Source organism: Miniopterus natalensis, chromosome 1 (genome assembly GCF_054644295.1).
Source record: "Miniopterus natalensis isolate mMinNat1 chromosome 1, mMinNat1.hap1, whole genome shotgun sequence".
In the NCBI taxonomy this organism is placed as follows: domain Eukaryota; kingdom Metazoa; phylum Chordata; class Mammalia; order Chiroptera; family Miniopteridae; genus Miniopterus; species Miniopterus natalensis.
The window spans coordinates 88254550-88280819 of record NC_142081.1 but is presented as its reverse complement, the minus strand read 5'-3'; the positions used below and the strand labels follow the sequence as shown (position 1 = coordinate 88280819).

At 34.4% G+C, this 26270-nt stretch overlaps 1 protein-coding gene across 1 annotated transcript in view; it reads right to left on the bottom strand.

The window, feature by feature from the left end:
* The window catches only part of CCDC7 (coiled-coil domain containing 7), a 127856-nt gene that overhangs the window by 52014 nt on the left and 49572 nt on the right, over positions 1 to 26270 (bottom strand). Inside the window, exons 7-9 of the mRNA XM_016196308.2 lie at positions 23951 to 24012; positions 22582 to 22638; positions 4939 to 5014 (exon numbers count right to left, since the gene is read on the bottom strand). Of these exons, the coding sequence (XP_016051794.2) occupies positions 4939 to 5014; positions 22582 to 22638; positions 23951 to 24012 (195 nt within the window). The remainder of the gene's footprint in view (positions 1 to 4938; positions 5015 to 22581; positions 22639 to 23950; positions 24013 to 26270) is intronic.

Sequence of the window (26270 nt, the reverse complement as noted above, 5' to 3'; positions counted from 1 at the left end):
TGGCTTCCCAGCTATGGGCAAAAAAAAAAAAAAAAAAATTAATGGAAAAAAGAAAAGAAGGGGTCTGCAATGGGAGAGAATAAAGCCTATGTATGGGGTACAAAAAGTATCTTCAGCATCTTTTTGTATGTCTATTAGCCATCTGTATGTCCTTTTTGGCAATATGTCTATTCGAGTCCTCTGCCCATTTTTTAGTTGAATGTTTTGTGGGGTTTATTGGTATTTAGTAGTATGAGTTCTTTCTAAATTTTGGATATTAACCCCTTATCAGATGTATCATTGATGAATATCTTCTTCCATTCAATAGATTGTTTTTTTTTTCATTTTGTTCATGGTTATCTTTGCTGTGCAAAAATGTTTTAGTTTGATGTAGTCCCATTTGTTTACTTTTTGTTTGGTTTTCCTTGCCCAAGGAATATATCAGAAAAAGTATTGCTAAGAGAAATGTCAGATTTTACTGCTTATGTTTTCTTCTAGGAGTTTTATGGTTTTGAGTCTTACATTTAAGTCTTTTATTGATTTTGAGTTTATTCTGTGTATGATATAAGAAAGTGGTCTAGTTTCTTTTCTTTTTCTTTTTTTTTCTTTTTTTTTTTTTTGCATGTGTCTGTCCAATTTTACAGCACCAATTATTGAATAGATTGTCTTTATCCCATTGTATGTTCTTGTTTCCTTTACCATATATTAACCACAATAAGATATCACCTCACACCTGTCAAAATGGCTATCATAAATAAATCAATGAACAAGTGTTGGCAAGGATTTGGAAGAAAGAGAACCCTTATGCACTGTTGATGGGAATGCAGATTAGTACTACGGAAAACAGTATGGAGGTTACTCAAAAAATTAAATATGGAATTGCTATATGATCCCATTTCTAGGAATATATCCTAAGAAACCTGGAAAACTAATCTGAAAGAATTTATCCACCCTTGTGTGTTGCAGCACTATTTACAAAGCCAAGATATGGAAGCAACCCAAATGCCCATCAGTAGAGGAGTGAATAAAGATGTTGTGGTGTATATGTATGTGTGTATGTGTGTGTGTGTGTGTATATATATATATATATATTAGCCAAAAATAATTGAAATCTTACCATTTGCAACAGCATAGATGGACCTCAAGGGTATTATGGTCAGTAAAATAAGTCAGTCAGAGAAAGATAAATACCATATGATTTCACTTATATGTGGAATCTAAAGAACAAAATAAACGAACAAACAAAATAGAAACAGACTCACAGATACAAATAACAGGCTGATGGTTGACAGAGGGGATGGGGGTTGAGAGGATGGATGAAAGAGGTAAAAGGATTAAGAAGTAGAAATTGGTAGTTACAAAACAGTCATGGGGTTGTAAAGTACAGCATAAAAAGATAGTAAAAAAATATTGTAATAAATATGTATGATGCTGGTGGGTAATGGAAATCAGTGGGAACAGTTTGTAAATTTTATGGTTGTTTAACCACCAAACTGTATACCTGAAACTAATACAAAATAATAATAAATTTAAGTATTTTGATAGTGTTCAAGTTCTGATTTACACTTTTTTCTGAGACTGAGCCATATTGCTATTTTTAGATTCAATGAGATATCCATAACCTTAGTAATAAAATGTTTTTTGCTCAGACTAATTTGATTTGGGATTTTGATCCAAGCACTCAGCTACATGGTAGAAGTTCAATAAATTCAGTATGTTCTAAAAACTTTAGTGTAATTTTACGGTTCAATGACTTCAAAGATATGTGTAATGATTTACAAAAATTAAAAAATGATAGTTTAATTATTTTCCACTTCCTTAAGATAGTCATGTGAATTTTGAACAATAATTTATTACTGTCTCTCTGACTGACTATGTAAAATGCTGACCAAAACAAAAATTTAACCAAGAAACCTTTTTAAATTAGTATTCAAAAAATTTTAGTAAGTGCAAAACAAATGTACATAATCAAATTTCTATGTTTGTGATACTTGTATTATTATAGTTCTGAAGTTTTAAGCTTAAAACCACACTAAGACATCTGTCACACCCATGTTTATTTTAACAGAATGTAAAGTATATAAATAAGTTGTTAAATGGGCGCATCAACTGAGGCCCTAAGCCCAAAGTATTATATATCAAAGTAAGAGGTGAGGCAGATGACTATTAACACTTGAAAACAAAATGTGCAGTCAAGGAAGAGCACTAAAACCTTTCACCAATATGAACAATATGAAAGGGTTGGGAAAGAAGATTTAGAAAGAATATTTCTTTGTAGAGAGCTGTCTGGTGTCTTGAGCCCTATCCATACCCTTAAGGGAGGGACGAATACGATTAACCTTATTTCAAGCCTCAAGAGGCACTTTAAATAGAATATTCAGAAAATGTGTTATATGTTGTCTTCAATTAAAGAGAAGGAAGGCAGCGAAAATCAAGACCTTTCCTGTATACCTTATCTTTCTTCCCTCTTTTTCCAAACACATGAAGAACAGAAACCACAACTACTTGGTGGAAATGGAGGTAATAAAAGAGAAAAGCCAACCACATCTCCCAGGGGGCTCCAGCTGGGATGCTGGGGTAAGGGAGAGGAATAAAAGTCTTAACTTTGAATAGAAGTTAAAATATTGACTATAATATTTGACCAGAAATATTAATTTTCAATTTAGTGCAGTGTTTATAACTTAAATTTAAATTAATTATTCTTTAAGAGTAATCATAAAAGCCTAATTTTTATTCAGGAGCAGGAAGGAAATTAGCTCCAAATAGCAAATATAAATGAACACAAAGAATGTTAAAAAATAGGCTTTGTGACATTATTCCACAAGATATGCTTTTTCAACATACCAATTGTATAACTAATATAACCTTAGCCACCACAAAGAACTGTAGGTCATCCACAGTGACTTTGAAAGAAATATACAAAACATATTCTAACGAGACAATTGTATGAAGCTAGTTGAGAATCAGACAATTCAAGTTGAAAATTCTCTCTTTAAAGTAACCCCTTCAGTTAGTCCTTCCCACATCTTGCTTTTACATCCAAGAATTCTAAAACTAGCTGTAACTAGTACCAATAGCCTAACGTGAGAAGATAGAATAAATAATAGTATACATATCTGTTTTAATACCCTGGTTCAATGGAAAGAATATTCATGGAAACTAACCACCACCTTTAAGAATGCCCTTAGAAAATGTTAAAGCTTTCATCTGGCAAAGCTGTGCAAATTCTGACCCTACCCTTCTAATAGGGAGAATTCTAAAAAGATTAAAAGGGGAAATGACAAATAGAACCTAACTGAATTACATACCAAAAATCTGACCATTAATGAATACAAGCCATAAGTCCTTTAGTGCCATTTTTAGCAGTTTCCCTGGACATCATTTTTTTTTAATATATTTTTTAATTGATTTCAGAGAGAATAAGGGAAAGAGAGATAGAGATAGAAACATCAATGATGAGAGTCATTGATCAATCAGCTGCCTCCTGCACACCCCTTGCTGGGAACTGAACCCACAACCTGAGTATGTGCTCTGACTGGGAATCGAACCTCAAACTCCTGGATCATAAGTCGGTGCTCAACAGCTGAGCCACGATGGCCAAGCCATCATACATTTTTTTTAATCCTCATCTGAGGATATTTTTTTCCATTGTTTTTCAGAGAGGAAGGGAGAGAGACAGAGAAACATCGATGTGAGAAAGACACATTGACTGGTTGTCTCCCGCACATGCACTGACTGGGGCCAGGGATCAAGCCTGCAACCAAGGTATGTGCCCTTGGCCAGAATCAAACCTGGGATCCTTCAGTCCGAAAGCTGACACTCTAACCACTGAGCTAAACAGGCTAGGGATGAACATCATTTTCTTTACATTTTCTTTATACTTTCCTATGATTCTTGATCACTGGATCTTATAACTAGAAAACCTGATCATGTTAAATTTCCCAAATTTTCAATGTTGAATCTAAATAAAATATTTTTAAACACTGAGTGATATGTACTTTCTGAATATGTTTAAAACATTTACTTAAAAATAATTATAACTTTACAAAGAATTATCAATAAGTGAAGAGTATATATACAAGTAACATTCTCCCCAACCCCTAGAAAGCACTTTTCTACTTTCTATATCTATGAATTTGACTACACTATCTATCTCATATAGCTAAAATCATAAAATGTTTGTCTTTATGTGACTGGCTTATTTTACTTAACATAATGTCCTCAATGTTCATTCAGGGGGTACCATGAACTAGAATTTCCTTCCTTTTTAAGACTGAGTCATATTCCATTGTATGTATATATTTCATTTTCTTTATCCTTTTGTTCATTTTGGACATTTGGTTACTTCTACTTTTTTGCTCTTGTGATTAATGCTACAGTGAATATGTGTGTATAGATATCTCTTCAAGATACTAATTTCAACTTGGGGGGTATATACCCAGAAATGAAATTGCTAAATCATATAGTAATTCTATTTTTAATTTTTTGAGGAATTGACATACTATTTCACAATGTAACTATACAATTTTACATTCTGTGTGATTATAATTTTAAGTTTTAAAATTATGCATATCATAAATATTGATGTAAGAACACAAAATGTTTAACAGTGATGTTATTTTCTTCTTTATATTTCCAATTTTTCTAAAATAAATATGTAGCCCGGCCAGACGTGGCTCAGCAGTTAAGCGTCGACCTGGGATCCAGGCAATCGGGGTTGGATTCCCGGTCAGGGCACATGCCCGGGTTGTGGGCTCGATCAATGACTCTCTCATCATTGATGCTTCTCTCTCTCTCCCTCTCCTTTCCTTTCTCTGAAATCAATAAAGATTATAAATAATAATAAAATAAAATAAAATAAAATAAAATAAAATAAAATAAAATAAAATAAAATAAAATAAAATAAAATAAAATATGTATTCAGTTTTTTAATTGGGAAAAAATTATTTCAAAACTTACCTCTCTAACGTATTTGACTGTTTCTCAAATATTTTCAAGATGGCATTCAATCGATTAGGTATTGAATATGTAGTTTCTATTGTTAAAAAAAAAAAAAAGGAAAACATTTAAAGATTTTACAAATGGCTGAAGTTATATCTCTATGCTGATATAACTCACTTCTGTATGTGTGAGAACTAGACAAGCATAAAGAAGAGTACTCATGTAAGCAGTCAACGAACAAAATGCTCAAGATAAAAATAGTTGCCATTTTATTAAATGCCTATTATGTGCAAGACACTATAATCTTCAAACCCAAAAAGAAGATACTGTCACCATTTCCAAATAAATAAATTGAGGCTCAGAGAGATTATATAACATGATTGAAACTATGCAACTATGTGACAAAACTGGACTGAAGTCCAGTGTGTGTGACCTTTTTATGATATTATATATAAGAAGACTCTAGGATGCTAAGAGAGATCTGCTTTGGTTGCTGCAGCTAAGTCAGTAAGGTCTATGGGAAGAATCTAACAACCTTGTTAAATTTTTCAACTGAAACAAATAACCCAAAAGATTACCTAAGATGCTACTTAAAAGAGAACCAACATAATGAGTCCAAAAGGAATCCATAATAGTGAACTCTTAGGGTAGTAACACAAGACTCTTCAATCTTGTAACACAAGAATTATATGACAGAAAACAGTCCCTGCACTTAGTTTTTTGCTATATAAACAAAACATGGCAAGTGCAAAGAAAATGTTAAATAACATGAAAGCAGTTCCTTCCTATCCATGGATATGAAATATCTCTCCACTTATTTATATCTTCTTTGATTTCTTTCATCAGAATGTTGTACTTTTCCTCACACAGACCTTGTACATATTTAATTAGATTAATATATAAGTATTGAGAGTTTGGGTGTTGATGCAAATGGTGTGTGTAAAATTTCAAATTCTACTTGTTCATTGCTTATGTATAAGGAACAACTGCAATAAGAAAATTCAATATTGTTAAGGTATCAGTTTTTGCCAATTTGCTTTTTAGATTCAGTGTGATCCCAATCAAAATCCCAGCAAGTTATTTTGTGTATATCAACAATCTAAATTCTAAACTTTATATGGAAAAGCAACAGATCAAGAGAAGCCAATACAATATTAAAGAATAAAGTAGGAGAACTGACACTATCCAAGTTTAAGACTTAATATAAACCTACAGTAATTCACACAGTTTGCAAAAGAATAAACAAACAGATCAATGGAACTGAACAGAGATCCCAGAAATAAACTCACAAATGAAAAAACTGGAGAAATACCCAGGAAAAAAACCACAACCCAAATGAAATGAAGGGAAGCAAGCTACCAGATACAGAGTTCAGAAAACTGTTCCAAGAATTTTCAAGGAACATAGGGGAAGAATAAATAAACTCAGTGAGAATTTACACAAAAGAAAATAAACATAAAAAAAAAAATAGAAACCATGAAAAGAGCCTATAAGAAATGAAGAATACAATATCTGAAATGAAGAATACCTCTAGAAAAAAATCAACAGCAGGCTAAATAAAGTAGAGGATCAAATCAGTGATTTGGAAGACAAGAGAGCAAAAAACACCCAATCAGAGCAGCAAAATAAAAAAAAGAAGAATTTTGAAAAACGATGATAGTCTAAGGGACCTCTGGTAAAGCATGAAGCATCACAACATCCACATCATAAAGGTACCAGAAAAAGGAGAGAGAGAGCAAGGGATCAATAACCTACTTAAAAAAATTATGTCTGAAAAATTACCTAACCAGTGAAGGAAAAAAACACAAATGTCCAGGAAGTACAGAGACTCCTAAACAAGATGAACCCAAAGAAGACCACACCAAGACACATCATAATTAAAATGGCAAAGTTTAAAGACAGGGAATCTTGAAAACAAGAGAAAGACAGGTAGTGACCTACACAGAAGATCCCATAAGACTTTCAGCTGATTTCTCAACAGAAACATTTCTGGCCAGAGGTATTGACTTGAAATATCCAAAGCAAGGACCTACAACCAAGACTACTTTACCCAGCAAGGTTATCATTAAAAATTGAAGATGAAAAAAGAACTTCCCAGAAAAGAAAAAGCTAAAGGAGTTCATTACCACCAAATGGGTATTACAACAAATGTTAAAGGGTCTTCTATGAGAATAAGAAAGGGGGAAAAATGAGATAATATAGCTAAAAAAAATAAAATGACAACAAATACATACTTATCGATAATTGCTTTAAATGTAGATGGATTCAATGTTCTAATCAATAGATATAGGGTAGCTCAAAAGATAAGAAAACAAGACCCAAATACATGCTCTCTACAAGAGACCCACCTTAGAACAAAAGATACAGACAGGCTGAAAGTAAAGGGATGGGAAAAGATATTTAATGCAAATGAAAACCAAAAAGGCAAGGGTAGCACACTTATATCAGACAAAATAGACTTTAAAACAAAGGCTATAACAAGAAACAAATAAGGACATTACATAACGGTAAAGGGATTAATTCAACAAGAGGATACAACCATTGTAAACATTATGCACCCAACATAGAAGCACCTAAATATATAATGCAAATCTTGATGGACATAAAGAGAGATATCAACAGTAATACAGTCATAGTAAAAGATTTTAACCCCATTGACATCAATAGATAGATCTTCCAGACAAAAAATCAACAAGGGAACAGCAGCTTTAAACGACACACTAGACTACATGGATTTAATTGATATTTTCAGAGCATTTCACCCCAAAGCAGCACAATATACAATCTTTCTAGTTCACAAGAAATATCTTCTAGGATAGAACACATATCAGAATTTAAAACAAGTCTCAATAAATTGAAGAATATTGAAATATATCAATCATCTTCTCTAACCACAATGATATAAATCTAGAAGTCAATTACAGGGGGGAAAAAACTTGAAAAACACACACACATGGAAGCTAAATAACATGTTACTAAACAGTAAATGTGTTAACAATGAGATCAAGGAAGAAATCAAAAGTTATCTTGAGACAAATGAAAACACAACCTAAAATCTGTGGGACACAGCGAAAGCACTCCTAAGACGGAAATTCATAGCATTACAGGCCTACCTCAAGTAATAAAGAAATCTCAAATAGAGACATCCAGAAGATGGCAGTGGAGGAGGTGGAAGTTGCACTCACCTTCTCCCACTCCCAAATTGGAATTACAACTAAACTGTAGAAAAAATGGCATGAATCAAACTGTAAATGACCTGAACTGAAGTCTTACAACCAGGGATTTATAGAAGCCCCATAGAGACTGGTAGAAAAGGTGGACACGCAGTGATGGCTGGCCTTACACCCACATGCAGCAACTGAGAATCTGGGGAGATATCTCAGCTGCAAAGGTCCCCCCTGAGGAAAGTGGGATCTAAACCCCACACCAGGCTCTCTAGCAGAGAGAGAGCAGCTGAGCAGAGAGGAGGTGCCCATATAATATCTGGAAGTGAAGTTCAGCAGGGATTCTGTCCGCCAAGGAGAGAAGAGAGACTGCTAGAAACCCAGGTGCCCTCTTGCAGAAAGCCATTTTTTCTATGCACTCTAGGCAAAGTCCTTCCTTCATATGGCCAAATGCAAGGTTATTTGGGCCTGATAAACACAGCTGGCCTCACTCCGATGAATCCCTGAGACCCAGCCCTATGCACATGGCATGTAATGGCTGACCATGGCGTACCCTGAGACTGTTGTTGAGTGGCCTCAAACACATCACTGGCACCAAGTTTGAATCTGTACCTATCTGGTGATCAGCACTCAACACTAGCTGGTGATTCACTAAGAGCCTCTCTCAAGCAACTCACATACTGTCAGAGGCTCTTTCAGTAACTGAGCCTAACAGCTAACAAGTGAAGGAAGATCTCAAAAAGCCTTGGGCCTTTTCCTGAACTGCCCCTAGGCTCAGGGCTGATGGAAACTGACCTCTGCACAGCTGGGACACTCCCACACACACCCGAGCAAAACAGAGACAGCCACAAATACAGATCACTTTGTAGCTCCAAAAAGGTAGCCCAGGGCCTGTCATTGGTAACATCTGACATCGACTGGCACTGGACCTCTTCCCAAGAAGCCCCAGAACCAACACACTAGTGGTTCAAACCACATCAGAACACAATCCAATTCACTCCACAAGCAGCACACAAAGGGAGATCTCGATAAACAGCAGATCCTGTTGGGAAGAATTCAGTTTTGTGGAGCCAGCCCGGCACAGCAGCTCATACATTGGGCTTGGAGTTGATCCTCACAGCCAGTGGAGTACAGACCAACAGGAATCAAGACTCAACTACAACAGGAGGGTTCACAAAACTCATACAGGGGGCATTACTGGAGTACCTAGTTCATGCAATTAGGGAGACTGCACCTCTAAACCTCACAAGACACATACTACATAAGGGCACCAAACCAAAACATAGCAGAACCACCTAAAAGACAGAAACAAATACAGATAGGCCGAAAAAGTAACATGCCCCAAAAGAAGAAGGAAAAACCCAGGAGGAATCCCCAGAAAAAGAACTAAATGAAATGGAGATAAGCAAGCTACCAGATACAGAGTTCAAAACATTGATTATAAGGATGCTCAAGAAAGTGAGAACTTAACAGCATGAAAAAGGGCATAGAATCCATGAAAGAAAGAAAAAACAGTAAGAAATGAAGACTACACTAGAAGAAATCAACAGTAGGCTACATTAAAAAGAGGACCAAATCAGAAGTTTGAAAGACAAGGTAGCAGAAAACACCCAATCAAAGCAACAAAAAGAGCAACAAAAGGAAAAAAGAGTTTTTAAATATGAGGATAGTCTAAGGAACCACTGAGAGAATACGCATTATAGGGGTAACAGAGAGAAAAGACAAAGGCCAAGGAATTGAGAGCTTATTTGAAAAAAATAATGGCTGACGACATCCCTAACCTGCTGAAGGAAAGAGACACACAGGTCCAGGAAACACAGAGAGGCCTAAATAAGATGAACTCAAAAAGGTCCGCACAAAGACTTATCATAATTAAAATGGCAAAGGTTAAAGACAAAGAGAGCCCCAGCCGTGAGCTCACTTGGTTGGAGTGTCACTTCGTACCTTAGAAAGGCTGCGGGTTTGATTACTGATCAGGACACATTCCTAGGTTGTGGGTTTGATCCCTGGTCAAAGAGGGCATACAGGAGGCTACCAATTGATGTTTCTCTATCACATTGATGCTTCTCCCTCTCTCTCCTTTTCTTTCTTTAAAACATATTCTTAGGTAAGGATTAAAAAAAAAGACAAAGAGAATCATAAAAACAGCAAGAGTACGACAGTCACCTACCAGGGAGCTCCCATAAGACTGTCAGCTGATTTCTCAATAGAAACACTTCAGACCAGAAGAGATTGGCATAAAATATTCAAAATGATGAAAAGAAAGAACCTACAACCAAGGTTACTCTAACCAGCAAGGCTAATACTCAAAATTAAAGGTGGAAAAAGAGCTTCCAAATAAGAAAAAGGTAAAGGAGTACATTACCACCAAACTAGTATTACAAAAAATGTTAAAGTATCTTTCATGAGAAGAAGAAAAGAAAACAGGAGCATAGTTTTAAAAAATAAAATGGCAGTAAATATGTACCAATCAATAAACACCTTGCCCTGGCCAGTGTGGCTCAGCACTTAGAGCATCAACCCACGTACAGAAGGGTCAAAGGTTCAATTCCCAGTCAAAGGCATGTACCTGGGTTGCAGCAGGTTGGATCCCCAGCCCCATGGGGATGCATGTGGGAGTCAATCAATCAATGTGTCTCTCTCATATCTCTCTCTCTTTCTCTCCCCCCTTCCCCTTGCACTCTCTCTAAAAAAGTCAATGGAAAAAATATCCTTGGCTGAGGATTAACAACAACAATAATAATAATCACCTTAAATGTAAATGTATTAAATGTTCCAATAATAAAACATAGGGTAGCTGAAAGGATAACAAAACAAGACTCATATATATGCTGTCTACCAAAGACCCACCTCATAATGAAAGATACACACAGACTGAAAGTAAAGAGATGGAAAACGATATATCATGTAAGTGGAAACAAAAAAAAAGCTGAGCTAGCATTACTTATATCAGAAAAAATAGACATTAAAGCAAAAACTAATAATAGATAAAGAAGGACACTAAATAATGATAAAGAAGTCAATCCACAAGAGGATATAACTTTTGTAAGCATTTATGCACCCAACATAGGAGCATCTAAATATATAAAGCAAATGTTGATGGACATAATGGGGGAGATGGAAAATAATACAGTCATAGTAGGGGATTTTACCACCCCATTGGCATGAATGGATATATCTTTCAGAAAAAAAGCTAAACCAAAAAACACCAGACCACAGAGATTTAATTGATATTTTCAGAGCATTTCATCCACAACCAGCACAATATACATTTTTTTCAAGTATACAAGGAACATTTTCTAGTATAAACCACATATTAAGACACAAAACTAGTCTCAGTTAATTTGAGATTTAAATCATATAAAGCATCTTCTCCAAAGACAATAATCTGAAACTAGAAATCAATTAAAAGGCAAAAACTGAAAAACACACAAATATATGAAGGCTAAATAATGAGTTAGTAAACAATGAGTGCGTCAATGAGATCAGGAAATATATCACAAGTTACTTTGAGACCAATGAAAATAAACACACAACAGCCTAAAACCTATGAGACACGGCATAAGCAGTCTTAAGAGGGAAAGTTATAGCAATACTGGCCAGCCTCAAGAAGCAAGAAAAACCTCAAATAGACAATCAAACTTTCCATCTAGAGGGACCAAAAAAAGAACAACAAGCAAAGCCCAAAATGAGTAGAAGGAAGGGAATAATAAAGATTAGGGCAGGAATAAGTGTCATGGGCACTAGTAAAACAATACAAAAGATCAATAAAACCAAGAACTGGTCCTTTGGAAAGGTAAACAAGATTTACATACCTTTCTTTAATCAGACTCATAAAAAGGAAAGAGAGAGGACCCAAATAAATAAAGTCAGAATTGAGAGAGGAAAAGTGTCAACTGACATTGAAGAAATAGAAAGGATTGTAAGAAAACATTATGAAAAACTATATGCCAACAAACAAGACAACCTGAAAGAATTGGACAAATTCCTAGAAACATACAATCTTCCCAGACTAAATCAGGAGAAATCAAAAATCTGAATACAGATTACAACTAGTGAAATCAAAACAGTAATCAAAAAACTTCCAACAAATAAAAGCCTTGGACTAGATGGCTTTACAGGTAAATTTTACCAAATGTTCAAAGAAGAACTAACACTTATCCTTCTCAAACTATTAAAAATTTTTCAAGAGGAGGGAAGACTCCCAAGCTCATTCTGTGAGGCCAGAATTATCCTAATTCCAAAACCAGATAAACACACTACAAAGAAAGAAAATTATAGTCCAAAACCCCTGATGAACATCGTGGGAAAATCCTCAACAAAATATTAGCAAACCAGATCCAACAATACATTAAAAAGATCATACACCACAACCAAGTAGGATTTATTCCTGGGATGCAAGGTTGGTACAACATTTTTAAATCAATTAACACTGTACACCACATTAAAAAATGAAGGATAAAAATCACATAATCATATCCAAGAATGCCAAAAAGGCATTTGATAAAATCCAGCACCCATTTATGTTGAAAATTCTCAGCAAAGTGGGAACAGAGGGAACATACCTCAAAGTAATAAAGGTCATATATGAGAAACACATAACTCACATTTTACTCAAGAAGGAAAAACTAAAAGCATTTCCCTTAAGATCAGGAACAAGGCAGTAATGTCTGCTTTTATCAGTCTTACTCAACATAGTACTATCAGTCCTAGCCACAGCAATCAGATAAGAGGAAGAAACAGAAGGCTTCCAAACTAGAAAGGAAGAAGCTAAGCTGTCATTATTTGCAGATAACATGATACTGTATATAGAGAAACCTAAGGACTCCACTAAAAAACTACTAAACTGATAAATTCAGTAAAGTAGCAGGATACAAAATTAATATTCAGAAATCAGCTGCATTTTTAAATACCAATTATATAATATCAGAGAGGGAAACAAAGAAAACAATTCCATTTCCAATAGCACCACCAAAAGTAAAATACCTAGGAATAAATTTAACCAAGGATGTAAAAGACCTGTACACAGAAAACTATAAGGCACTGAAAAAAAGAAATCAAAGAAGATACAAATAAATGGAGGCATATACTGTGTTCATGAATAGGAAGAATTAACATCATTAAGACATCCATACTACCAAAAGCCATCTACAGATTCAAAGCAATCCCTATCAAAATACCAATGATGTATTTCACAGGACTAGAACAAATAACCCAATAATTTATATAGAACCACAAAAAAACCTGAATAGCCTCAGCTATATGAGAAAGAAGAAAAATGTTGGACGTACCATGCTACCCGATATCGAGGTACACTACAAGGCCATAGTAATCAAAACAGTATGGTCTGATATATAAACAGACATATAGATCAATGAAACAGAACAGAGAGCCCAGAAATAAACCTATGTTTAATATGATCAATAAATATTTGACAAAGGAAGCAAGAACATACAATGGGGTAAAGACAGTCTGTTCTAGAAATGGTCCTGGGAAATTTGAAAAGATGCATTCAACAAGATGAACCTTCTATCAACATACACAAGAATAAATTCAAAATGGATTAAAGACTTATATGTAAGACTCAAAACCATAAAAATCCTAGAAAAAAAAATACAGTAAAATGTCTGACATTTCTCATAGCAATATTTTTTCTGATATATCTCCTTGGGCAAGGGGAACAAAACAAAAAATAAGCAAATGGGATTACATCAAACTAAAAAGATTTTCCACAACAAAGAAAACCATCAAAAAAATAAAGAGACAGCCTACTAAATGAGAAAACATATTCACCAATGGCATATCCCTTAGGGGGTTAATATCTAAAACTTATACACAACTCATACTACTCAACCAAAAAAAAAAACACCCAACAGTCCAATTAAAAAATGGGAGACAACCTGAATAGACACTTCTCCAAAGAGAACATATAGATAGCCAACAGACATGTAAAAAGATGCTCAATGTCACCAATAGAGAAATGCAAATTAAAACCACAATGAGATATCAACTCACACCTGTCAGAATGGCTACCATCAACAAATCAACAAACAAAAAGTGCTGGCAAGGATGTGGAGAATGAGAACCTTCATACACTGTTGTTGGGAATGCTGATTGGTGCAGTCACTACAGAAAACAGAACAGAGGGTCCTTTTAAAAAATAAAAATAAATCTGTCTTTTGACTCACTGATTCCACTTCTAGGGAATTATCCGAAGAAACCCAAAACACTAATTCAAAAGAATACATGCACCTCTATGTTCATTGCAGCATTATTTACCATAGCCAAGCTATGGAAGCAACCCAAATGCCCATCAATAAGTGAGTGGGTTAAAAAGCTATGTTTCATGTATACAATGAGATATTACTCCTCCATAAAAAGAATGAAATCTTACCATTTGCAACAGCATGGATGGACCTAGAAGGCATTACGCTTAGTGAAATAAGTCAGTCGAAGAAAGATGAATACCATATGATTTCACTTATCTGTGAAATCTAAAGAACAAAATAAATGAACAAACAACTGAAACAGACTCATAGATACAGAGAGAAGACTGGTGATTGCCAGAGCAAAAGGAGTGTTGGGGCACTGGGTAAAAGAGGTGAAGGGACTAAGAAGCAAAAGTTGGTAATTACAATATAGTCACAGGGAGGTAAGTAAAGCATAGGAAATATAATAAATAATATTGTGATAACTATGTATGGTGCCAATTGGGGTAATGGAGACATCAGGGAAATACCTTGTAAAGTATGATTGTCTAACCACTAAGCTGTACACCCCAAAACAATACATAATAAAATTTTAAATACTCAAATAAACAATCTAACCTTATACCTAAAGGAACTAGAAAAAGAACAGCAAACAAAGCCCAAGATGAGTAGAAGGAAGGAAATAGAAAGATCAGAGCAGAAATAAATAAAATAGAGTCTAAAATAACAATACAAAAGATCAATAAAACCAAGATCTTATTCTTTAAAAAGATAAACAAGATTGGTAAACCTTTAACCAGACTTATCAAGAAAGAAAGAGAGAGGATCCAAATAGAATCAGAAATGAAAGAGGAGAAGTGACAACTGACACCACAGAAATACAATGTTACAAGAAAATATTATGAACAACTATACACTAACAAATTGGACAACATAGAAGAAATGGATAAATTCCTAGAAACATACAATCTTCCATAACTGAATCAAGAAGAAATAGAAAATCTGAACAGACCAATTACAAATAATGTAATCAAAAACTCCAGTCAACAAAAGTCCTGGACTGAATTGCTTCACAGGTGAATTTTACTGAATATTCAAAGAAGAACTAACACCTATCCTCAAATGAGTCCAAAAAATTCAAGAGGAGGGAAGACTCCAATGCTCATTTTACAAGCATTATCCTAATTACAAAAACAAATAAAGACACTACAAAGAAAAAAATTGTAGGCTAATATCCCTGATGAATGTAGATGCAAAAGTCTGCAACACAATATTAGCAAACCAAATCCAGCAATACATTAAAAATATCATATACCATGATCATATAAGATTTATTACTGGGATGCGAGGTTGGTACAATACCTGCAAATCAATTCACCTGATACATCACATAAACAAAATGAAAAATAAAAATTATATGATCCTATCTATAGACACAGAAAAAGAATCTGACAAAATCCAACACCTGTCTAGGATAAAAACTCTCAGCAAAGTAGGAATAAAGGGAACATACCTTAACATAATAAAGGCCATATATGATAAACCCACAGCCAACATCATACTCAAGAGACAAAAACTAAAAGCATTTCCCTTAATATCAGTAACAAGAAAGGGATGTTCACTTTCACCCCTCCTGTTCAACATAGTACTGAAAGCGCTAGGCACAGTAATCAGACTAGAAAAAGAAATAAAAGGCATCCAAATTAGAAAGGAAGAAGTCAAATTGTCATTATTTGCAGATGACATGATACTGTATGTTGAAAACCTTAAATATTTCACAAAAAAAGGCAGTAGAATTGATAAAGACATTCAATAAAGTAGCAGGATACAAAATTAATATTCAGAAATCAGTTGTATTTTATACACCAATAATGAACTATCAGGAAGGGAAACTAAGAAAATAATCACATTTACAATTGCATTAAAACAATTAAATACCTAGGAATAAATGTAACCAAGGAGGTAAAAGAACTGTACTCATAAAATTATATGATACTAAAGAAGAAAACTGAAGAAGATACAAATAAGTGGAAACATATACCATGTTCATAGATAGAAATAATTAACATCATTAAAATGTCCATACTACCAAAAACAATCTACACTTTCAACAGAAATCCTATCAAAATATCAATAGGTTCAGTGACATAGAAGCATGGAACAGGCTGACAAATCTAAGAGGAAAGGTGGGGGTGGATGGGAGGGGAGAGATTAACCAAAGAATTTATATGCATATATGCATAACCCACGGACACAGACAATAGTGTGGTGAAGGCCTGGGAGGGGAGTAGGTGTGAGGTGGAAGGGGTTAATGGGGAAGAAAGGGGACATCTCTAATATTTTCAACAATAAAGATAAATTAAAAATATTTATATATCAATGATTTATTTCACCGAACTAGAACAAATAATCCAAAAATTTAGATGCAACCACAAAAGACCATGAATAGCCTCAGCAATCTTGAGAAAAGAAGAAAGTTGAAGGTATCACGCTACTTGATATCAAAGTATACTTCAAAACCATTTAATCAAAACAGTACGATATGACATAAAAACATACATCTAGGTCAACAGAAAAGAATAGACTGCCCAGAAATAAACCCATGCTTATATGGTCAATTAACATCTGACAAAGAAAGCAAGAACATACAATGGGGTAAAGACAGTCTAGTCAATAAATGGTGTTGGGAAAATTGGATAGATACATGCAAAAAACTGAAATGAGACCACCTTCTATACCATATACAAGAATAAACTCAAAATGGATTAAAGAGTTAAATGTAAGACTCAAAACTATATACTCCTAGAAAAAAATAGGCAGTAAAATTTCAGACATTTCTTGTAGCAATATTTTTTTCTGATATATATCCTCAGGCAAGGGAAAGAGAAGGAAAAAAATAAACAAATAGGACTACATCAAACTAAAAAGTTTTGCTCAGCAAAGGGAACCATCAACAAAATGAAAAAATAACCTTTTGAATAGAGGAAGCTATTCGCCAATGATACCTCTGATAAGGGTTTAATATCAAAATTTATAAATAACTCATACTTCTCAACACCAAAATAAACAATTCAATTAAAAATGGGCAGAGGACCTGAATAGACACTTCTCCAATAGACATATGAAAAGATGCTTAACATCACAAGCAGTCAGAGAATGCAAATTAAAACCATAATGAGATATCAGTTCACACCTGTCAGAATGGCTATCATCAATAAATCCACAAATGGCAAGTGTTGGTAAGGATACGAAGAAATTGGTGCTGGAGTTATGGGGGGAGCGGGAGAGAACACACAGGTTTGTGATTGTCTGGTCACTGTGCTGTGCACCAGAAACCAATACAAAATAATGTTGAAAGGGAAAATGCAAAAGAAAAAGAAAAATATGTTAAAAAGAAAGCAAACAACCAAATTTTAGAAATGGATAAGTGATCTTAACAAACACCTCACCAAAGAAGATATATGAAGGGCAAATAAACATATGAAAAGATGTACATCACATAGCATCAAGGAATTGCAAATTAAAACAGAGACACTGGTAAACTCCTTTTAGAATGGCTAAAACAAAACTCTGACAACATCAAATGCTGACTAAGATGAATTTTCAGTCTCACTGCTGGTGGGAATGCAAAATGATACTGCCCCTTTGCAAGACAGTTTGGGTAGTTTCTACAAAACAAAATATACTTTTACTATATGATCCAGCAATCACACTCCTTGGTATTTACCCAAATGAGGTGAAAAACATGCCCATACAAAAACCTTTGTTTGTAGCTGCATTATTTGTCATTGCAAAACTCAGAAGCAACCGAGATTTCCTCAACTGATGAATGAATAAACAAACTATGATACATCCATACAACAAATTATAATTCAATAAAAAATGAGATATAAAACTATGAAAAGATATAAAGGAACCTTAAATGTATATTGCTAAGTAAAAGGAAGACTCTTTGATTCCAAATATATGACATTCTTGAAAAGGCAATATTATGGAAACAAGAAAAAGATTAGTGGTTGCCAGGGATTCAGGTGGATGAAGGGAGAGATGAGTAAGTAGAACATGGGATTTTCAGGGCAGTAAAGTTATTCTGTATCATACTATATTGGGGGGTGCATGACATTATGCATTTGTCAAAACCCATAGAACTGTACAACACAAAAATTGAACTCTATGTAAACTATGGATTTTAATTAATAATAATGAACCAAGTCCAACAAGGCGTGGCTCAACGGTTGAGCATCCAGGAGATCTAGGTTCAATTCCTGGTCAGGGCACGTGCCCAGGTTGCGGGGTGTGCAGGAGGCAGATGATCAATAACTCTCTCATCATTGATGTTTCTATCTCTGTCTCCCTCTCCCTTCCTCTCTCTGAAATCAATAAAGATATATTTTTTAAAAATAATAAAAATTAATGAACCAATATTAATACTAATGTAAAATATTAATAATAGAAAAAATTTTGCATAGGGCAGGGGGGAAACTGGGTATATCAGAACTCGGTAACTTCTACTCATTTTTTTCTATAACTTAAACTGCTCTAAAAAATAAAGTCTATTAATAATGAAATGAAGCAACATCAAGATTATAGCTGAAAAAAGAAAAAAAAAGTGGAATACAGAAGTATCTTTTGTCTTGTTGATTAGGCTACAGAATCTAATACGATTTAGAGAATGGGAAGGGGAGAAAAGAATAAAGTTTGGCTGAAGATGAAAGAGGGTACATTTTTTCTCTTTTTTTTTTCCTAGTCTATCTTTTTCTATTTTCAATAAGAGCTTACTTTCTTTTTTGAACTTATCTTTATTGTTGAAAGTATTACAGATGTCCCTTTTTCACCACTGACCCTTCTACCCTGCACCCACCCCCTGCCCCAGGCCTTCACCACACTATTATCTGTGTCCATGGGTTATGCATATATGCATGTAAGTTCTTCGGTTAATGTCTTCCCACCCACTCACCCCTACCTTCCCTCTGAGATTTGTCAGTCTGTTCCTTGCTTCTATGTCTCTGAATCTATTTTGTTCATCAGTTTATTTTGTTCATTAGATTCCTCATATGAGTGAGATCATGTGATACTTGTCTTTCTCTGACTGGCTTATTTTGCTTAGCATAATACTCTTCAGGTTCATCCATGCTGTCTCAAAGGTCTTCCTTTTTTTACAGCAGCATAGTATTCCATGGTGTGAATGTCCCACAGCTTTTTTATCCACTCATCTACTGATGGGCACTTGGGCTGTTTCCAGATCTTAGCTACTGTAAATTGTGCTGCTATGAACATAGGGGTGCATAAATTCTATCTGATTGGTGTTTTTGGTTTCTTAGGATATATTCCTAGAAGTGGGATCACTGGGTCAAATGGCAGTTCCATATTTACTTTTTTAGGAACCTCGATACTGTTTCCATAGTGGCTGCACCAGTCTGCATTCCCACCAGCAGTGTACTAGGGTTCCCCTTTCTCCACATCCTCCCCAGCACTTGTCATTTGTTGATGATATCCATTCTGACAGGTGTGAGGTGATACCTCATAACAATTTGCACTTTTGATATTATTTTGTATTACTTTCAACATAGTTGTTAGGCAATCATATACTTTACAAAGTGTTCCCCCTGATATTTCCTGTGCCTACCTGGTACCATACATAGTTATTGCAATATTATTGACTATATTCCTTGTGCTGTACTTTATCTCCCCATGACTATTTTGTAAACCCCCAATTTGTACTTCTCAGTCCTTTTACCTCTTTCACTCAGTCCCCCAACCCCTCTCCATGGCAACCACTAGTCTGTTCTCTGCACCAATGATTCAGTTTTATTTGTTCTTTAGAATCCGCATATAAGTGAAATCATATGGTATTTGTCTTTCTCAGAGTGACTTACTGAGCATAACTCCATCCATGCTATCACAAATGGTAAGATTTCATTCTTTTTATAGGTGAGTAATATTCCATTATATAGATGTGCCACAGCTTTTTTTTTTCTTCCCCTCACTCATCGATTGATGGGCACCTGGGTTGCTTCCATAGCTTGGTTATTGTAAATAGTGCTGCAATGCACATAGAGATACATATATTCTTTCAAATTAGTCTTTTGGATTTCTTCAGATAAATACAGGAGTGAAATTGGTGGGTCACAGGCAGTTTCATTTTTAATTTTTTTAGGAAACTTCATGCTATTTTCCACAATAGCTGCACCACTCTGCATTCCACCAACAGTGCACAAGGGTTCCCATCCTCCACATTCTCACCAACACTTGTCATTTGTGGATTTACTGATGACAGACATTCTGACAGGTGTGAGGTGATATCTCATTGTGGTTTTAATTTGCATTTCTCTGACTGTTAGCATCGTTGAGCATCTTTTCACATGTCTGTTGGTCATCTGTATGTTCTCCTTGGAGAAGGGTCTATTTAGGTCCTCTGCCTAATTTTTAATTAGATTGTGTGTGTGTGTGTGTGTGTGTTGAGTAGTGTGAGTTTTTAATAAATTTTGGATACTAACCCCTTATCAGATATATCATCATGAATAGTTTTCCCATCAATGGGTTGTCCTTTCACTTTTTTGATGACTTCCTTTGCTGTGCAAAAACATTCTAGTTTGATTTAGTCCCACTGGTTATTTTTTCTTTTGTTTCCAAAAGGGAGTAGTTTTAATAAAAAAAGAGAGAGTACATAAGTGAAACAGAACAATATTGACAGAGAGTAGATCTATACCAATGGAGCTCAAGGACTGAAGCAGCAGCCATGAGAAAAGATACTTAGGAGCTTGAAAAAGGTTTTACACCATATTGTGTAATGTAACCCTGTCCTGTGCTTCCCTGAAAAGTCATGCATAAAATTTCTACTACTATATTTTTTAGAACTATGCTGTTGTTGGAGGATGTGTTCCACTGGCATATAAGTAGGCGCAGAGACTTCTTTTTTTTACTATGATGAAGCATCAGGGACCAGAATTACCCTTTCACCTTAAACTAGTTAAAAACTGGACAAAAATAAAGAAACAGCAATGTTCAGACATTGGAAAACAGAAAGCATAAAGCAGTAATCCCTGAGAGACAACACGGAAAAAGCCTTAAAATGATCATGCCAGCTTATTGCATGGAGTTTCTAGGCCACAACATAAGGAAGATGAACCCAAAAAGAGTCTCCTTTAGTTCAGAGAAAAAGTTTAGAGTTTTGGCAGCTAGAATTAACAGGGCACAGTACTACACAGAAACAAGCTTCACAGATTAAGAGAGGGTGAGCTCCATAAATGTGCAGAGGGTTTGGCACAGAGAGGCTTTCACTATCCACTTCAAAGCTCTTTCTATCCTACCTAGACAGGATCTCTTGATCAGAAGTCTATATAGAACCTGGGAGTACTGTAGAATGTATATCTGTCCTTGTTTTACAAATTAGGGTTTTGCAACATTAGGGTTTAAAGCTAATGTCGAAAGAGGACAGGATTCCCATCAATTTTTTCTAATCAAATCGTATTTTCCACTTCTAAACTGTATCCCATAGTATACATTTCATGATTGTTAGAAAATTCTGTCCATTATTAAAACATAAGCAAGGTAATTTCTCCTTTGTGGCAACTTGTCAGAAGTTTAACATCCTAGTTCTAGCAGCTTTGGCTACAGCTGAGTACCTACCAGTAGCATTAGTCTTTATGAGATGATCTGTAATTAATTAGTAACAAAAGCTACAAATGATCTCTTAACTTTATTACTGTTCCACCTTAAAGGCCTGCCACCCCTGCAACATTTCAGTAGTATATTCTATTTTATTTTATTTTTTAACCCTCACCCAAAGAGTGAGGATACTTTTTTCCATTGATTTTTAGAGAGAATGGAAGGGAGGAGGGAAAGAAAAAGAAAGAGAGAAACATCAATGTGATAGAGACACATGGATTGGTTATCTCTCACAGGCACCCAGCTGGGGGCAGGGATCAAGACTGTAACCCAGGTACATGCCTCTGACCAAGAATCTAGCCCATGACCCTCCAGTGTGCAGGCCAATAATCTAACCGATGTGTCACACTGGCCAGAGCCCACTAGTATATTCTAATCACACCTAAAATCCTCCATTCCAAGTAATATGGTGCTCCTCAAAAATGAGTCTATTTTTTATAACATCTAACCTTAACTAGAAATTTCAATACTTGCTTAATAGCCAGCTCAATTGTATGACTCCAAAATTAAGGGAATCTCTTTTGCAACAATAATTGTTACTTTAAATTATAGAAAATTATAGAAATTAATGCCCTCAACAGAGGTTAATAACACTGATGCTTAAATGAGTGGAAACTTACGTGGCTCGGTTGCAGAAACATCCATAAATTCTTCAGTTGAATGGGTTTTTATAAATTCTGAAATAAGAGTGATTTGTCATAAGTTTCAAATATCAATTATACGTATTAATTGACTTTAAATTTTATAGTTTTTATTTCAACAACTCATTCAAGAGAAAAAAAATTCTAAGAAAAACAGTAGAGCTGCCAACATACAGATCTTCCCAATTGGGCAACCGTGGTAATGTCTGAAAGAATGTGCATAACAACTGAGTGATGTGAACTCGCCATTTTTTCAACAAAACTTGTTTTTCCTTTTATATTCTCTTAGTTAATGTTACCATCATCTAATCTCCATTCTTTTTATATCCAATCACCAAGTTTTGCCAATTTTATCAGGTACATATTTCTCAAATCTGCCCCTTCTCTTTTACTTGTGCTCTAATATAGGCACTTATTACACACCTAAGATACAGCAACGATTCTCTTTCTTATTCCCAGACCCCAAGTCTAGCTCCTACAATGTGGCCAGAATAATCTTTTAAATTAAATACAACAATGTCACTTCCCTACAGAAAATCTTCAATGAGTCCCTATTATATTTAAATAAATAAATAAATAAATAAATAAATAAATAAATAAATAGTTCTTAGCACAACATTCAATCCCTCTGACTAGGCTCTCTCCTACCTTATCCCTGCCTATTGCTTTACAGTCTAATACCAATCCAGTTGTAATTCCTCATTCATTCTGTTCATTCATACTATATCTTCTTAAAATACCAAATATCTCCCTTCTTCATTTAACTAAGTCCTATTCGTGCTTTAAGGTTGCATAAAATTTTCCTAACTCTCTCAAATTGAACAAATTGGCTCCTTTCTGTAGACTCACACTGCAGATTACACAAACAATTATCATGCATGACACTATGAAAAATGATATTTCATGTGCTTGTGACCTTTGTAACTTCTGGGTTTTATAGAAGCAACAACAAAATTTTATTCATTTTATACACTTCTATAATCTGCAATATAAGAACTTTTATTGAAAGTATCAAACTCACTATTTTTTCAAATTCACTATTAAATATATTTTTAATTAAATTTATTGAGGTGACAATGGTTAATAAAGTTTTACAGGTTTCAAGTGTACAATTCTATGATACATTGTCTATACATTGTACTCTGTGTTTACCACCCAAAGTTAAATCTATTTCTGTCACTGTATATTTGACCTCCTTTACCTTTTACTACCTTCCCCCTTTTCCCTCTAGTAACATCTTTTGAAATTTACTATTGTATAATTTCATGGCTACAAACTTTTAAACTGTAAGTCTCAAAATGTTAATGTATTTAGGAAACCTCATAAAAGCAAACACATAAAATATCACCTTCAATTTTCTGCTGTATATTTTCATAACTTTGCGCTACTTCTGATGGATTTTCACTATCCCTGTAAAATGTCAATAAATAAAACATATTTATTACCAAAGAATAAGATTCTTAAATAAGAATTAGAATATACACTCTAGACATATATAGTTTGTAAAATAAAATTTAATATGTTGTTTAACCTTTATTCACAGACAATAAAGTAAATTATTAGCAAATAGGTATAAAAGTCAAACTATGTAATTTTATAAATTCTATATATTCTGTGAATAAAATTAGGTATACCAACAACATTCACAACAAAAATAGCAAAAATAAATTGGATAGAAACATGAAATTTCTTTTTACCAATGTATTATTAATGGTGCATGCATTAAAAGCACAAGCTCTAGAGTCAGAATACTTGGCTCAAAATCTTTTTTACCCACTTAAAATTATGTGAGCTTGGGTACTTAAGTTATTTAACCTCTCTCAGCTTCAGTTTCTTCATCTGCTAAAACTAAGGTATTAGAGTACCTGTTGTTTAATGCACTTGTAAGGATCAAAGGATACATGCAAAGTTCTGAGGAAAATACCAACGCACATCAGACGATTAAATTTAAGGTATTAATATTAACATATGATAAAAAACTAATTTCATGCCTCAATAGATATTTCAAGGGAATATATCTGAACCTCTGAACCAAGGATCTATTGTGCAGCCCCCATTGGCACCAACTCATGTACCACTCCCTTTGTCCCTTTAAGTCTAGTCATTGACAAATGGCGCTATGAATAAAGTAATTGCATAATAAATAGTAGCCCCTCCCAATTATGGGTACTTTCTATTTTAACACTATAAAATTAAAAGGCTTAGTTTATGTTTAACGAAAACAATGTTGTTTATAAATGTAAATTTTACTTAGATAACTTACTATACCAGGTGTGATTAAACATAACAGAATAATAGAGGAACAAATGAAAAGATATCCCATGTTCATGGAGTGAAATAGTTAACATTGTTAAAATGTCCATACTACCACAAGTGATCTACAGATCCAATGTAATCCCTTTCAAAATTCAAAATTCCAATGGCACTTTTCATAGAAGCAGAACGCAGACTGGTCTAGCCACTATGAAAAACAGTATGGAGTGTCCTCAAAAAATTAAAAATGAAACTGCTTTTTGACCCAGTGATCCCACTTCTGGGAAAATATCCTAAGAATCTTAAAACACCAATTCAAAAAAATATATGCACTGCTATATTCATTGCAGCATTATTTACAATAGCAAAGATCTGGAAACAGCCCAAGTGCTGATCAGTAGATGAGTGGATAAAAAAGCTATGGTGCATTTACATAACGGAATACTAGCGGCTATAAAAAGCAAGAAAATCTTACTTTTTGCAACAGCATGGATGGACCTGGAGATTATTATGCTAAGTGAAATAAGCCAGTCAAAGAAAGACAAATACTATATGATCTCACTTATATGTGGAATCTAATAAACAAAATAAACTGATGAACAAAATAGAAACAGAGGCATGAATACATGGAACAGACTGACAGCTGGGAGTAGGGGAACTAGATGAAAGAAGGTGAAGGGATTAGCCAAAGAGCACACATACATGAAGCACAGACACAGACAACCAAGTGTGGTGATCCCAGAGGGAAGGGGAGTGGGGGCTAGGTAAGGGTGGGCAAAGGGAAGGAAAATGGGGAAATCTGGAATAGTGTCAACAATAAAAATAAAGTTTAAAAAAAGGGGAAAAAAATCCTAAAATTCATATTGAACCAGAAAAGAGCCTGAATAGCCAATAAAATCTTCAGAAAAATTTAAAAAAAAAAATTTTAAATAACAACAAAGCTGGAAGAATCATATTTCCTGATTTCAAATTATAGTTATCACTATATTGTTGTACTTGCATAAAAATAGGCATATAAACCAATGGAACAGAACAAAGAGCCCTCATACGTGCAGTCAATTCATCTATGACAAGGATGCCAAGAATACACAATGGGGAAAGGATAGTCTCTTCAAGAAATGATGCTGGAAAAACAGACTATCTACATGTAAAAAGAGTTAAATAGTATCATCATCTTATACCATACACAGAAATTAACTCAAAATGAACCCATAAAACTCCTAGAAGAAAACATGGCGAAAACTCCTTAAAACTGGTATCAGCAATGATACTTTGGATATTACACCAAAATCACAGCCAACAAAAGCAAAAACAAACAAATGAGATTGCATCAAATATAAAAGTTTCTATACACCAAAGGAAATGTCAACAAAATGAAAAAGCAACTTACAGAATAGGAGAAAATATCTGCAAAC